General features: G+C 58.6%; 1 protein-coding gene across 1 annotated transcript in view; it reads left to right on the top strand.

The window, feature by feature from the left end:
- The window catches only part of RNF212 (ring finger protein 212), a 35,690-nt gene that overhangs the window by 8,886 nt on the left and 14,001 nt on the right, over positions 1–12,803 (top strand). The window contains exons 3-8 of the mRNA XM_081813185.1: positions 2,847–2,921; positions 6,914–6,970; positions 7,607–7,665; positions 9,291–9,343; positions 9,436–9,730; positions 10,514–10,559. Of these exons, the coding sequence (XP_081669311.1) occupies positions 2,847–2,921; positions 6,914–6,970; positions 7,607–7,665; positions 9,291–9,343; positions 9,436–9,730; positions 10,514–10,559 (585 nt within the window). The remainder of the gene's footprint in view (positions 1–2,846; positions 2,922–6,913; positions 6,971–7,606; positions 7,666–9,290; positions 9,344–9,435; positions 9,731–10,513; positions 10,560–12,803) is intronic.

The following is a 12,803-nucleotide window of genomic DNA, read 5'->3' on the forward strand; positions in this document are numbered from 1 at the left end:
TAAACACTGTAACTTGGTTGTGATGTGGTATAGTCTATATGGGCAGAGGGATTTGGGGGTTTTGCACCTCTGTTCGTGTGAGAACCGACCTGTAACTCTCCTTTCTTACAATGCCATTTTCAAGTTCTGGTGAATCAGGGTTTTGCTGACTTAATAAAAGGACTTGAAAATTCTTTCATTTTTCTCTTCTCTTGCAGATTTTTTTTTTTAAGATTGGGATCATTCAGAGAAGGTACGTTAGAATCATGCCTGACATTATCTGATCCTAGAAGGCTTTTTGTGGGGAGGTTTTTAACTTGGGTTTTAATTTTTTAATTAGATATGGGAGTCTTCAGAGTTCCTAATTCTTGGGTCAGCTTAAGTGAGTGGTCTTTCACTAGGAGTTTGTGCACTTCATCTGAATTTTCAAGTTTCTCATCGTCAGTGTGTCTGCAGTCATCTGTATTTTCAGTGTCTGTGAGATCCGTAGTGATGCCCCTTTGTCATTGTAATAATGGTTGTTGTGCCTTCTCTTTTTTCTTCAACAGTCTTGCCTGGTTTTATTGACTTTTTATCAGTGTTCTCAGAGAACTAGTGTTTCTCTTCACTTTACATTTGTTCTCAGCTGTGTTCTTATCATTTCCTTTCTTCTTTTTTCTTTGGATTTAGTCTGTTCTGTAAGATGGGTGCTTCTGTCCACTGCCAGCCTCTCCCTCCTGGCATTTATGCTGTGGGGTTAGGGCAGTCCTCTCTTTGCCCTTGCCTGCATTGTATGTGTTTGGCTATTTTACATTTTTATTGTTTTTCACGTTGAAATAATTTGAGATTTCTGCTCAGTTACTCCCATGACCTGTGTGTTTTCTGAAAGTATATTGACTTAGAAATATTTGGGGATTTTTAGTTATTTTTACTGACTTTTATTGAAGTCTAATACAGAAAAGTGCACAGATACAAGTCCATGGCTCCAGGAATTGTTTGTGACCTAAACGTGTCCACCACTCAGACCAAGACAGGGTTCATTTCTGTGACCCCAGAGACCATGGCATGGCCTCGACCTTCTGAAGTCCAATATGCAGTAGATCTTCCTGCCGAAGCAAGGGTCTTTGTCCCACCTACCCTGTTGGTGGGTGGTTTCGTTCTGTCTGCACGGAGCCCCACAGGGCAGCTAGTGTGTGGTCACCATTCTGATCTGCGGTTACCCCACAGTCCCCTCCTCTCATGCTCCTCAATGGCTCCTGAAACCCCTGCTCCCACCGAGGAACCATTTCCTACCTGAAGGCAGTGCCTTCTGTTGATGTCAAATTTCTCTGGTTTTTGTCTGTCTGAAAAGGGCCTCTTTTTTTTTGCCTCTATTTTGAAGCATATTTTCACTGAGCTTAGAATTCTTTAATGGACATTAATGTTTTTTTGGTGCTTTGATCATATTCCTTCCTTGTTTGTCTGTCTCCTTCCACAGTGTGGCTGTGCTGTGTGTGATGATGGTTGTCTGTGGAGTTGTCCTGCTTGGCTTCACGGAGATTCCACAGCTTGTGCAGTGGGGGCCTTTGTTAGACTGGAGAACCCGTGTTTGCTCTGTGTCCACAGCCTCCGGTGCCACTGGGGCCTCTGCCACATGTAGAATGATTGAGTCCTCTCTCAGAAGGCAGTGGACCCTAATAGACCAGTGACAGTGTTTCCAGGTGCTTGCAGTTCTGGTCCATGGAGTTCTTCATCTAGTTTGGGGTCGTCTGTGTGTGTGTGACGTATCTCTACAGACAGGCATGGTCCCCACTTGCTGAGCACCAGGCTCAGCCACGCTCTCGGGGGAACTCTGCATGGCCCTCGGGGAAGGCTCTCGTTTCTGCTGGCCTCACTGGGAGGACAGAGGCTCGGAGGCGTCAGGCCACGTGCCGGGGTGGCAGGTCTAGCTGGTGCAGAGCAGGGCTCACACGAACCTGGAGGCCCCGGGCCCTGTCTGTGGGTCGTGCCGCCCCGTGTGCAGTGGTCTGTCCAGGCAGCATTTTGCGGGGACCCCCGCTGTCCTGACACCACGCCAGCCCCCTCGTATCCCAAAGCCAGACCTGCTCCTGGCCCCTCCACTGTTCCTGCCAGAAGGCCCTGGCCCTTCAAGGTACAATCCCCAATTTCTACCACTGACCTAATTTAGTTACACTCTTGTTTTAGTGGAGTTTGGGGTCACAGATGGCCCCCAAACCGCCATCCTGACCTTCATGACTTGTTTACAGTCCAGACCAAAGACCAGACCGGGGTCACCCAAGACTCTTCCTGCACCTTTTCGGTCTGGTGTGTGTCCGTACTGTTCCTTCTGGTTGATGGCCGCTCCTCCCAGACTCCTGCCGCAGGATGGCTGCTGCCCGGGCTTTTATTGCTGCTGTGGTCAGGGGAGGAGGCAGGGCAGGTCTGCACTAGGGCTCGGAAGTAGGCAGACACCGTTCCTTCAACCCTTATGTTTTTAAATACTTTATGTTTGCTTGTTAAGTATCTTGCACATACTTGTGATTGGTTGAAAGCGTTCTCCTCAGCTTTTTTCCTTCTTCTGAGTTCCGTGTGTTTCCACCATGAAAGCCTGGCTTTGGGGGTGTCCTTCCAAGGAGGGGTGTGTCTCACCGCACAGATGAGCCCCTGTGGTCAAGGCCACTCTGCCCTCCAGTGGGTGCCCGGAGCCCCTTAGCACTGCCCTTTAGTCCTTGGACTGACCGACAGCCACCAGCAGCCAGGACACAGGCGAGCCTCCCAGGCCCCCTGGAGATGGTTTGTGGGGTGCTGATTGTTTGTGTCGTCTGTGGCTGATTCTAGATGTTCCTCCCCAGTGTCTGTACACCGTGTTGGGAGCAGTAACATGGACCCCAGCTCCCCTTCCCTTTCAGACCGACGCGGATATCCAGGCGCTGTTTATGGGCATAGACGGTCTGTGTCAGAAGTACTCCAGAGAGACCTGCCAGGTGAGCTCGACACGTGGCTTGCCCGCCCGGCATCGGAGACTCGCTGTTGTGATGACCTCAGAAGAGACAGGGTGTTACAAGCTCTGGAGACTAGTCCCTCCTGGGGTTCCCTGCCTCCCGCGGCTGCCCTCGCCGAGACAAGGCCATTGGCCGTGTTCGGTCGTTGCTGCTGTGCACGGGGTCACAGCTGTCGTTTGACCCTCACGATCTGGGGCAGACCTGACGGTTCGGGTTTGGAAGGGCCCCACGTCGAGGCCGCGGCTGCTTCGTGAGGCTGTCCTTTCTGAGGGTCACGGTCCATGAGGGCATGCTCTCCCCTGGCTCCCGGGGTGCCTGTCTTTCTCCCAGCCCTGCTCCCCTCACCTCGCCTGCCTCGCCCCCACATCTCACCTGCTGCTCCCCCCTCCCTCTAGTGTTGTGAATCCGTGCTCACCCCGCGTCCCGCCCCAGACGCCTGGCCTCCCGGCCGTCCCTGGACAAGGTGTGGGCCGCCGTTCTGTCCACGAAGCCGCTTGGGAGAGAAGGGAGCCCTCCAGCCCCCAGCCATCCTGCTTGTCCCCGTTCTGTTAACACGGAGCCCCCTGCGGGCCGCCTCCCACCTACCCTCTGGGGGAGGAGGCTGAGCGGGGCAGCATCCAGGAGCTGCCTCCAGCCAGGACCTTTCCCCTGGGGCAGCAGGCCGAGGGAGAGCAGTACCCACCCTGACCGTTCTGGGCCCATGCCTGTCTGGCTCCACCAGCCCCACTGAGACCTCCCCTCTGCACGGCCGCTCTCTAGCTGTGACAAAGCCAGAAGCCCCACGGTGTCACGGCTCTGCCATCTACGTGTAGCCCTGTAGTCACACGCACGTGCCCCAGAAGCCGCCCACGATCAGGCTTGGGAGGTCCTCAGACCCACGGCATTCACAACGACGGGCAGCCCCATGCTTGCAAGAGTCTCACCAAGGACATGGCGTTTCCAGACGGCCCCGCAGAGCGTGCACCCGTGTAGGGGTGGGGGGTGGGCTGCGGAGGCAGCTGCCAGGGACCTCCCTCACACCTCTGGGCCACACGTCCCACGGCCACGTGCCCATCTGTCCGGGTGTGAAGTGGAGTTTCCAGAGGCCTCACGACAGGATAGCGCATCGTCACGCACATTAACGTACTGGGCTCGTTACTCTTTTTTTTTTTTTAAAGATTTTATTTATTTGACAGAGAGAGACACAGCGAGAACGGGAACACAAGCAGGGGGAATGGGAGAGGGAGAAGCAGGCTTCCTGCCGAGCAGGGAGCCCGATGTGGGGCTCGATCCCAGGACCCCGGGATCATGACCTGAGCCGAAGGCAGATGCTTAACGACTGAGCCACCCAGGCGCTCCTCGTTACTCTTGAATGAATTGATAGGTATCGTAAATTCCTCTCGGTATTAACTTCTGATAGGGAAGCACTGACGGAGCAAACCCACATCGACAGTAACTTTAAGAGCGTAAAGCCACCCTCAGGCCGCAGCACAAGTGGGTGTCAGAACCACAGCAGGGGGGTCCAAGGAGGCGGTCAGGAGGTCACCCTTCCTGATCTAGTTTGGAAGAAGCAGAAATCCTCCTTCCCCTGAGCAGCTCCCTGAGCCAGGGCTGGCCCGTGTCGGTCAGTCAAAGCGTGGACACTTGGCTGCCCCTCGGGGATGGACCCACCGGGTGGCAGGCGCCCCGAGCTGTCCCACAGCTGCCCCTGCCCGTCACAGGGACCGGCAGAGAGGGTGCATATGTGCTCAGCTCCTGGTCTGGGCTTCCTCAGCCTCCGCACTTCATAAAAATCTCACGGAGCGGGTGCCCCCTCTGTGCAGGAGGGCACTCTCTACCAGATGAGGGTCATGGCCCTTTTACATTTTGTTCTGCTGGTGTCCATATCCCCCACCCCGGTCAAGGCCGCAGCAACTCAGCCTGAGGGGCCTGACACCCTGGAGTCCCGGAGGCTGGCCCCTGCCTGGTACAGGTGGGTGGCATATGGCCACAGGGGTCCACGCTGCCCCTGGACTTGCACCAGGCCCCTCGGGACTCGGCGTCCCATCCACAGGCCCCTCTCCCGGCTCAGCTCCGCCCGTGGCCTGGTCCTTGCTGTGGCCTCATTGCCTTGTCCTGTCTGTGCCAGCCACGGAGGCCTGCACACTTGTTCTCTGCCTGTCCTCAAAACACCACGGGCCCGCCCACAGGCCCTGCTGAGCCCGAGCTCTTCTGAGGTCAAGCCCACCTGCCGGCGTGGACACAGCCCTGCTCCCAGATGCTCCAGGTGGGCCATCCTGTGGTCACTTCCAGATGCTCCTGCTTTCTGTTTCTCAGAATGGACCCTGCACCAGGACACGAGGTTTACGGGTCAGAGGTGTGTGATACCCTCTTCTTGCCGCAGGCACAAAACCCGTTGAGGAATGAGACCAAGCGAACAGACTGTCGGCCTAGTCCTGGCTGAAGGCGACTTGGGAGGGGGGGTGCCTCTAGATCTGCCAGAACGCCTCCCCGCTGTGCACAGCCCCCTCCTCCAGTCTAGGACCTGGCTGGCCCTTCTGTCCCACAGCACCTCACCCCCTCCTGGGAGCCAGACCTGAGAGCTATCGCCGAGCATCAAGGACATTTCTGGGACGTGGCCTCATGAAGACGAAGATGCCCATGGAGGTGACATTGTAGGCCCCTCGTGGTGCCCCCACCACAGACTAATGCTCCAGGCAGAGCCTGTGTCCGTCGGCCCTTGTCTTGTGGAGCAGGGGCCCCATGCGGTGTGTCCTCCAGACCCCCGAGGGTGTGGAATCCCTGGGAAGATGCAGGAGGATAGGAAGAGGCTGTCACTCCTGACTGTGGAGGTGTCTTCTGGAGGTGGCCCGGGCCATAGAGGAGGCACTGAAGACCTTCTGTGGGCTGGCCGTCTGGTCCATTGTGGTTTCTCCCTCAGTCTGTGCTAGCCCAGTGAGCCTGGGGACAGCACCAGCCGCCCTTCATGTCTGCCCACTAAGCAGATTCCTGGGGTACACTGATGGGGTGTAGGACCTAGAGGATGCTGGCCTCACATCCCAGTCCTGCAGGAACCCTGCCCGGGGGCAGCAGAATCAAGTTTTAGCAGTTACAGGGTGGTGTTCCCGGAGGGGAGGCATCATTGTCTGAAAACTTCCCTTAGGGACACCTGGGGGGCTCAATCGGTGAAGCGTCTGCCTTCGGCTCAGGTCATGATCCCAGGGTCCTGGGATCGAGCCCTGCATCAGGCTCCCTGCTCAGCGGGAAGCCTGCTTCTCCCTCTGCCCCTCCCCCTGCTTGTCCTTTTGCTCCGCCCCCTGACAAATTAAATAAATAAATAGAACTTTGCTCAATGTGGGGTGGCTCTCTCCTCCCCTGAGTAAATCACAGATCGCTGTTTCTGATTTAGTTGGTGTTCTCAGGAACCTACCACAGATGCGGAAGTTGGGGCCCGTCTAAATGGAAGAGCAGAGGTGGTCCCAGGTGCAGTGGGCCCTGGGGGTCCAGAAAAGGTCCCTGGGCTCTCTGGGCTCCGCTTGGCGCTGTGCCCTTCCAGCCAGCCCCATCCACGTAGCATGTCCAGGGTGTTCCCCGTGGGTGCTGTTTGGTCAAGAGGCCTTCCCGTGATCCATTGCTGCGGCCAGAGGGATGGTACACTGTGATTGGCCCACTGGGTTGTGTCCCGTCCCATGGCGAGGCCCTGAGCACCACTGAGGATGCAAGCGAGGGGCGTGGTGCAGCCCTGTGGTCTGTGTGACCTCCGCGTGGAGCACGCGGCCTCCGCTCGCGTGTGCATCTGGGCCCGCGCCGCTGCACACACCACCGGCTGTGCTGAGCTTGGCTCCAGGCACGGGGGGGCAGCCAGCAGAGCCCACGCCTGGACCGGGGGACAGGGTGTAGGGAAACGGAGCGTGCTTGGGCCTGCACCGAGGTCCATCCCAAACCCTGGCTTCTGGGACAGCGTGCGTGTTTGCAGCCCGGCCAGTTCCTGTAGCTGACACATATTCTCTTCTCAGATTTCAGAATTTCAAGAAAAGCACAGAAAGAGACTCTTGACCTTCTATAGAGAAAAGGTAACTCCCGTGACTTGCTGCCTAGTTAACCCAGGCTGTGTCTCAGGCGGCGGGCCCCTGGCTGGCACCTGTCCTGCTGACCCACAGCCCAGCATGGGTTCGCGTCTGTGATCAGCACGTGGCCACTTGGGGGACCCAGCCGTGGTCACGGGGGCAGTTTCACTTTGCAACAACACTGACCCATGAACATCCCCAGAACTCATCGGGCACTTTTCCACACACAACAGCTATGAGGTTGCCCTGGGGAAATCTTACAAAAGGACATTCAAGATGCCTGTATGCCCTATAAACACCCTCCTCTACACGGAAGGAGAGCAGAGCTTTGGTGAAAGCGGCAGTGTTCATCTAGTTTCGCATCTGGGGTGTAGACAGAGAGCTCAGAGGAGCACCGGGGCGAGGCTGCTTGCTGAGGCTGGGCTACACCGCACGGCTTCGCGCTGCCAGACGGCTTCCCAGCACTGGCTCCCGGGGCCCCTGGCGGCCTGCACGCAGTGCAGATTTACTCCGAAACAGCAAGAGGGCAGCTCCTGTGGCAGCCATGTTCGGATTCGTGGCTTACAACGTTGAGAGGGTCAGTGTGTGCTGTCTACACTCTCCGCTAGTCTGCCTGATAACCAGAAGTTTGATTGTGTTTAGATCACAAAGCTGGAGGAATCCCTTCGGAAGTCAGTGCTGCGGATGGAACAGCTTCAGAGGTGAGTACTCTCCACGGGCACACCCGGGGCAGCTGACTGCTGCCCGCTTGGCCGCCTGACCTTGTAAGACCTTGTAACCAAGGAGGAGAAGAAAGAGCACTTTTATTTACTAGAAGCTTCTGTCAAAGCAAAAGTGCAGTGGGAAGCAGAGGGAGCTGTGAAAACACACAGGACTGGTTCCCCTGGGGGGCTCCCCAGAGGGTCCTGGGGCTGAGGGGCTCCCCTCTGCCAGGAATCATGGCGCCCGTGACAGTGAATGCGTGCAGCCCATGTGTCTGTCAGTGTGGGGCCCGCGGTCTACCCTAGGGCAGCATCCACACGGCCCCTTTACCGTCACGGTGCCTTCTGTTCTGTGAGATGGACTGTGTTCTCTCAGGTGTGTTAACACGGGGACTCTGCGGAAGTCCAAGTTTGCCGGGTCGCATGTTAGGTTAAAGTCTGCAGAGTCAGTGGCCCTGGGGAGCTGCTGTCCACCCAGCTGGTCGCGTGTGCAGGGGTGACCCCCACACTGCAGGTGGATGCTTGCTGCCGGGGGCCCTGGGCAGCTGGAAGCTACACGGCCACCACGCGGCCTGTCTGGGGTAAATGGGCTGCCGCCAGCCGGCACCAGGGTGAGGGTGTGCTCTGGGCGCCACACACTCCGGGGAGATCCGGCCCCGGCTGGCACAGCAGTGGAGGTCCCGAGAGGCCGACCCAGTGGTGAGGCCCTGCTCCGTCCGAGTCCAGGGAGCGGCAGAGAGGGTGATGCGCCCACGCGGGGTCAGTCCTTGGTGTACAAGTTCCTTTCTTTCTGGGGAACCGCTCCGCAGCCACTGTCTTTCCCCAGGCTGCTCCCGTGTGGCCCCCCGGCCCTGCTTCTGTGCTCAGCTCTGCGCTGCACACCTTTTCCGCCTCGGGTTCATTTTGGCTGCTCAGTTATATGTTTCTAGAAGGTTCCTGGTCCTTTCTGCCATCGTGGGGTTAGCTTATTTTTGTCCCCATCTTCTGTTCAGGCACATCACAGGCAGGGTATCTCCCACACCTGACTCCTGCGAGTCCGGGTCTGCCTGTTCTCCCCGGGCTCTCGCGCCAGGTGGAGCCTTTCTGGCCTGGCTGGGGCGGGGTCATCCGGCTGGCTCGCTCCGCGCGTCCCTCGCTTGGGGGAGGACGCCCTCACCCAGACCGCCGCCCGCGCACAAGGAACAGAAGTCATGCAGCGCGGTGTTCACCGTGGGGGCGTCGGGTCAGCTCTGTTGTGGTGCTGTGTCCTGGGGAGGCCAGCACAGAACAGACGTGTGTAGGGAATCCAGGAGCCAGTGCCCTCGGAGATGCTGGGTCCCCACAGTGCAGACGTCTGCCTGCCCCCACCCCCTGGTCAGTGAGTCACTTGGCAGGTCTTTGTCAAGCACCTGCTTGTTCCCAGCACTGGGCATGGGCAGGCTAGAGTGAGCGCAGGCCACTTGCCTGTCCTCAGGGGGCTGCTCTGGGTGGAAAGTGAGTCTGCGTGTACGTGAGGCTGGCAAGAGATGGGGGGCCGGGCGGACGGGGAGCATCTGGCTGTTTGTCATCTTCTACTTCAAACTGGAATGAATTACGTGGGAGTAGACGTTTACGGTTTAATTAACACCTTCTCTCCATCTGTTTAGTATGAGATTGTCACAACAAACAGCTTTCAGCGCAATAAAAACTCCAGTTTCAAGTAAGTAACATGGGGCCTGAACGGGGAGGGCTATGAAGAGGCATGCAGCTGGGCTGGCTGACCGCGGCCTAACGCTCAGACCTCCACCACAGCTCCTTCAGCAAAGCCAGGCGGACACCCGCTCCTGCCCCTTGACTCGTCAGCCTCTGACAGGTGTGTGCCCGGTGGGAACGTCCGAGGGCCCCTGAGAGTCACGGGTCTGACAGGTCACACGGCCCTTCCTCCAACACACCTCCGGTTCTCCTCGGCCCCCCAACCCTGCAAGTCCCCCGATGCTGAACAGCTCGGTGGATACCCAGCGACACTTAGCACAGGACTCGGGAGCTTGGCCCTCCCTCCGGCTCCTCTGGGCCCTGCAGAGCCTCACGGGCACAGCCCCAGAGCCAGGTGTGTGGTGCAGGCTGGCCCATCAGAGCTCCATCCCCACAGTCGTTGCGACTGGTCGGGGGCCATCCTGCGCCCATGCTGGGCTGATGGGCGGCGGCGTGCCTGGGACTCTGGTCTGGGGCCAAGATGGCCAGGCTGGGGGAGGCGCTTGGAAGCGAATGCAGCACAGAAAACAGGACAAGATACCACAGCTGTGTTGGTGGCACCCCTGGGGACCCTGACCCACCCTGGCTGACGGGAGCTGCACCCCTTGCCGTGGCGCTTCCCTGAGACCGTTGGGGTTGAGTCTGGGTGCAGCACTGGCCCTTTCTGCCGTGGCTCACGCTCGGCGGGCGCACGGGTCACTCCCCCACCCTTCCTCTGTCCTTCCTTCCGCCATCTCTCCTGCGGGGCTGCCAGACGACGCTTCCCTGTCACACGTGGGCTGAGTAATTAGGGGACTAACATTTACTGAGTACCCGCTGTGTAAAACGTGTTGGTCAGGCAGTAAGTGTTAAGGAAAGTAGACGAGGTGTTCTGCCTGCGCTGCAGGAGGTTTGGGCCTGAGTTGGAGGGGCGAGGACACGGTTGGCCCACTGAAGAAGGAGGGTGTGGGGCGAGGAGTGGAGCAGGGGCTCCAGAGCGGGGCCAGGGCCCGGTGGAGAAGCGTGCCCATGTGCGTCTGGCTGACAGGCCGTGGGCAGCCAGTGAAGAGCCCGATGCACGAACGGACAGAGTGTGGGCCTGGACGGGGTGTGGACGAGACCCAGGCTCACTAAATGTATCCCACTGTTCATTTAACAGAGTGGAGTTCATGCAGGTTGACCATACTCCTTCCCCAATGAGAAAAGTAAGTACACCTGTTCCCCGTGCTGCTTGTCCCCCACACAGCACACAATTGTGGTTTTCCTCAGCGCCAGGATACATGAGCGTTTGTGTAATGGACGGATCACAGCGGGGTCTCTTGTCGTGTGCTGGACCAAGGGGTGAGCAGGTTGGGGTGTGGTTTATAGAGTAGGTCCTGCATGACCCTGCAGGGAGCCGGGCCGGGACTGTGACTGAGGCACAGGGAGCAGGCGGGTGGGCAGGGTGGAAGTGATGCTGTGTAGTCAGGATCAGCCCTGTCCAGCCAAGCGGAAGCGTGAAGGGCTCTGAGGAACAGAGGAGAGAAACCAGAGCAGAGGAAGCTCAGGGCCCCAGGCCTGGCCCAAACAGAGCGTGGCCAGACTGCCCCCTGGCCAGATGCGGGCAGCTTGGGAAAGGGGTGGGGGAGCTAGTCCCCAGGCGGAGGCTCCTGGGGCCTGGAGAGGGAGCGACCAGGTCGGAAAAGTGGCTCGAGCAGTGCGCGGCTGGTTGGTGCACATGGACTCGTCAGCATTGGTAACTTAGCCAACACAGCGCCTAGTGCTTCTTGTTTGCAGTCTCCTGGTTGCCCTGGGAGGTGCACATGGGTGTTCAGGCTGCTTAGTGAGTAGTGCTCGTTTCCAAGGGAGCCGTCCTGGAACCATATTAAGGAGGAATCCGGATTCCAGGATGAGCAGGTGGGAATGCAAAGCCATTCAGAGCTGGGATGGAGGAGACACCCCAGTCCCTGGCAGCTGGTGCCAGCGAGTGCCTCCTCCCCTGCCCATCTCCAAGCCCCACGTCAGGTCCTGGACGGAGACTGAGGCTGCACTTCCTCCCTGCCCTCTGGGTCCCAGCACCCCCCACCGCCTGCTGGCCTTTTTTCCCCAGAGGCTGGACCCTGAGCCTCACCTACATGTGGCTTAGTTTTGGAGATCCGAGACTGACAACCTAAACTGATTCATGTGTCACTGGGTGTTACAGCTGAGGGACCAGAACGTGGGGAACTGTCTTGAAATTGCAGAGTGACGTCCTGGACCAGTGGGAGCCCGTGCTGCCATCGGGCAGATAGGGGATAGTGAGACTGCACAGACGTCTCCAGCAGACAGGCGTCCAGGATGGAAATGAACGGGTGCACCTGTGTTCAGAGACGGGCTATGGGCTGCCAGAGCAGAACGCAGGGAGACTTGTCTACCCTGTCGATCCCCGCCCGGCCACTCCGCCGGCCCTGAGAATGGGTGCATGCGAAGGCACCTTGGCTAGAACGCTGTGCACACCCAGCAGGGGCGGGGTGAGTGCTGTCTCCTGGCAGACCCAGGGTGGTGCAGCCGGCCTGCGGCAGGGGGCGGGGGAACAGGGCTCCGGCCAAGCGAGGGGCGTTGTCTGGTGTTTCTGGCAAGGTGAGTGGCCATGGCCATGGGGGAAGCCGAATGAGGGCATCACAGCCAGCGGAGAAGATGCCGTGCCCACCCTACGACACCTCAAGCAAGCAGCCGGGGGTCAGCTGCCGGGGCACGGCCTTCGCCAGTCCCGGGGGGCCTTGTCCTTGCTCCCCTGCTGCCCAGCGCCGAGCCTGGGGTCCTGGGAGAAAAGGCGAGCGAGGCAGAGCCTACAGGTGGACAGGGTGCTGATGGCGCCTCACACGTGGACCAGGCTTTCCCAGCCTGCGACTTCCTGCCGGGGACTCACAAGCATCAAGTGAACACGTCCCGTGACTCACGAATTCGTGAGGGAAGCTGGTAAAATGTGAACGCCAGCTTGAAGGAGAATCCCGAGGACAAATACACGTCGGCCGTCGAGAATGCAGAAACGAGTGCGTGAATGTGCAGACACGTAACCAGCAGCTTCCACGTGGCACCCCAGACGGGTGGGGTGGCTGTTGTCATGTGACTTCAGGACCAGGAGACCCCGACCCCATGGCAGCGGACACCCTGGTGGGAAGCTTTGCACATCCATAACCTCCTGACACTGGGGAGTCCTAGATCTTTCTAGAGTGTTTATTCTCTCACAGGAAAAAGCCTGCACTGAGCAAGTTGTAAATAGAGGGAGAGCCATAAAGCTGCATTTGATTCAGCCCCTGAGCCGGGCCTGGTCCGCATGGGGCCGGCAGGCGGCAGGTGAGGAAGCCCGCCCGTGAACGCCTGCCATGTGCGGAGTGTGCTCTTCCTTGGAACCATCTGCCACGTGCTGTCTTCTCGGATTTCCTGTGAACTCCTCGCCGCCCTGTAGAGCCCTCTGCCCTTGGAGCCAC

The sequence above is a fragment of the Leptonychotes weddellii genome, chromosome 2, assembly GCF_054177405.1.
Source record: "Leptonychotes weddellii isolate Sample4059 chromosome 2, ASM5417740v2, whole genome shotgun sequence".
Classification (NCBI taxonomy): Eukaryota; Metazoa; Chordata; class Mammalia; order Carnivora; family Phocidae; genus Leptonychotes; species Leptonychotes weddellii.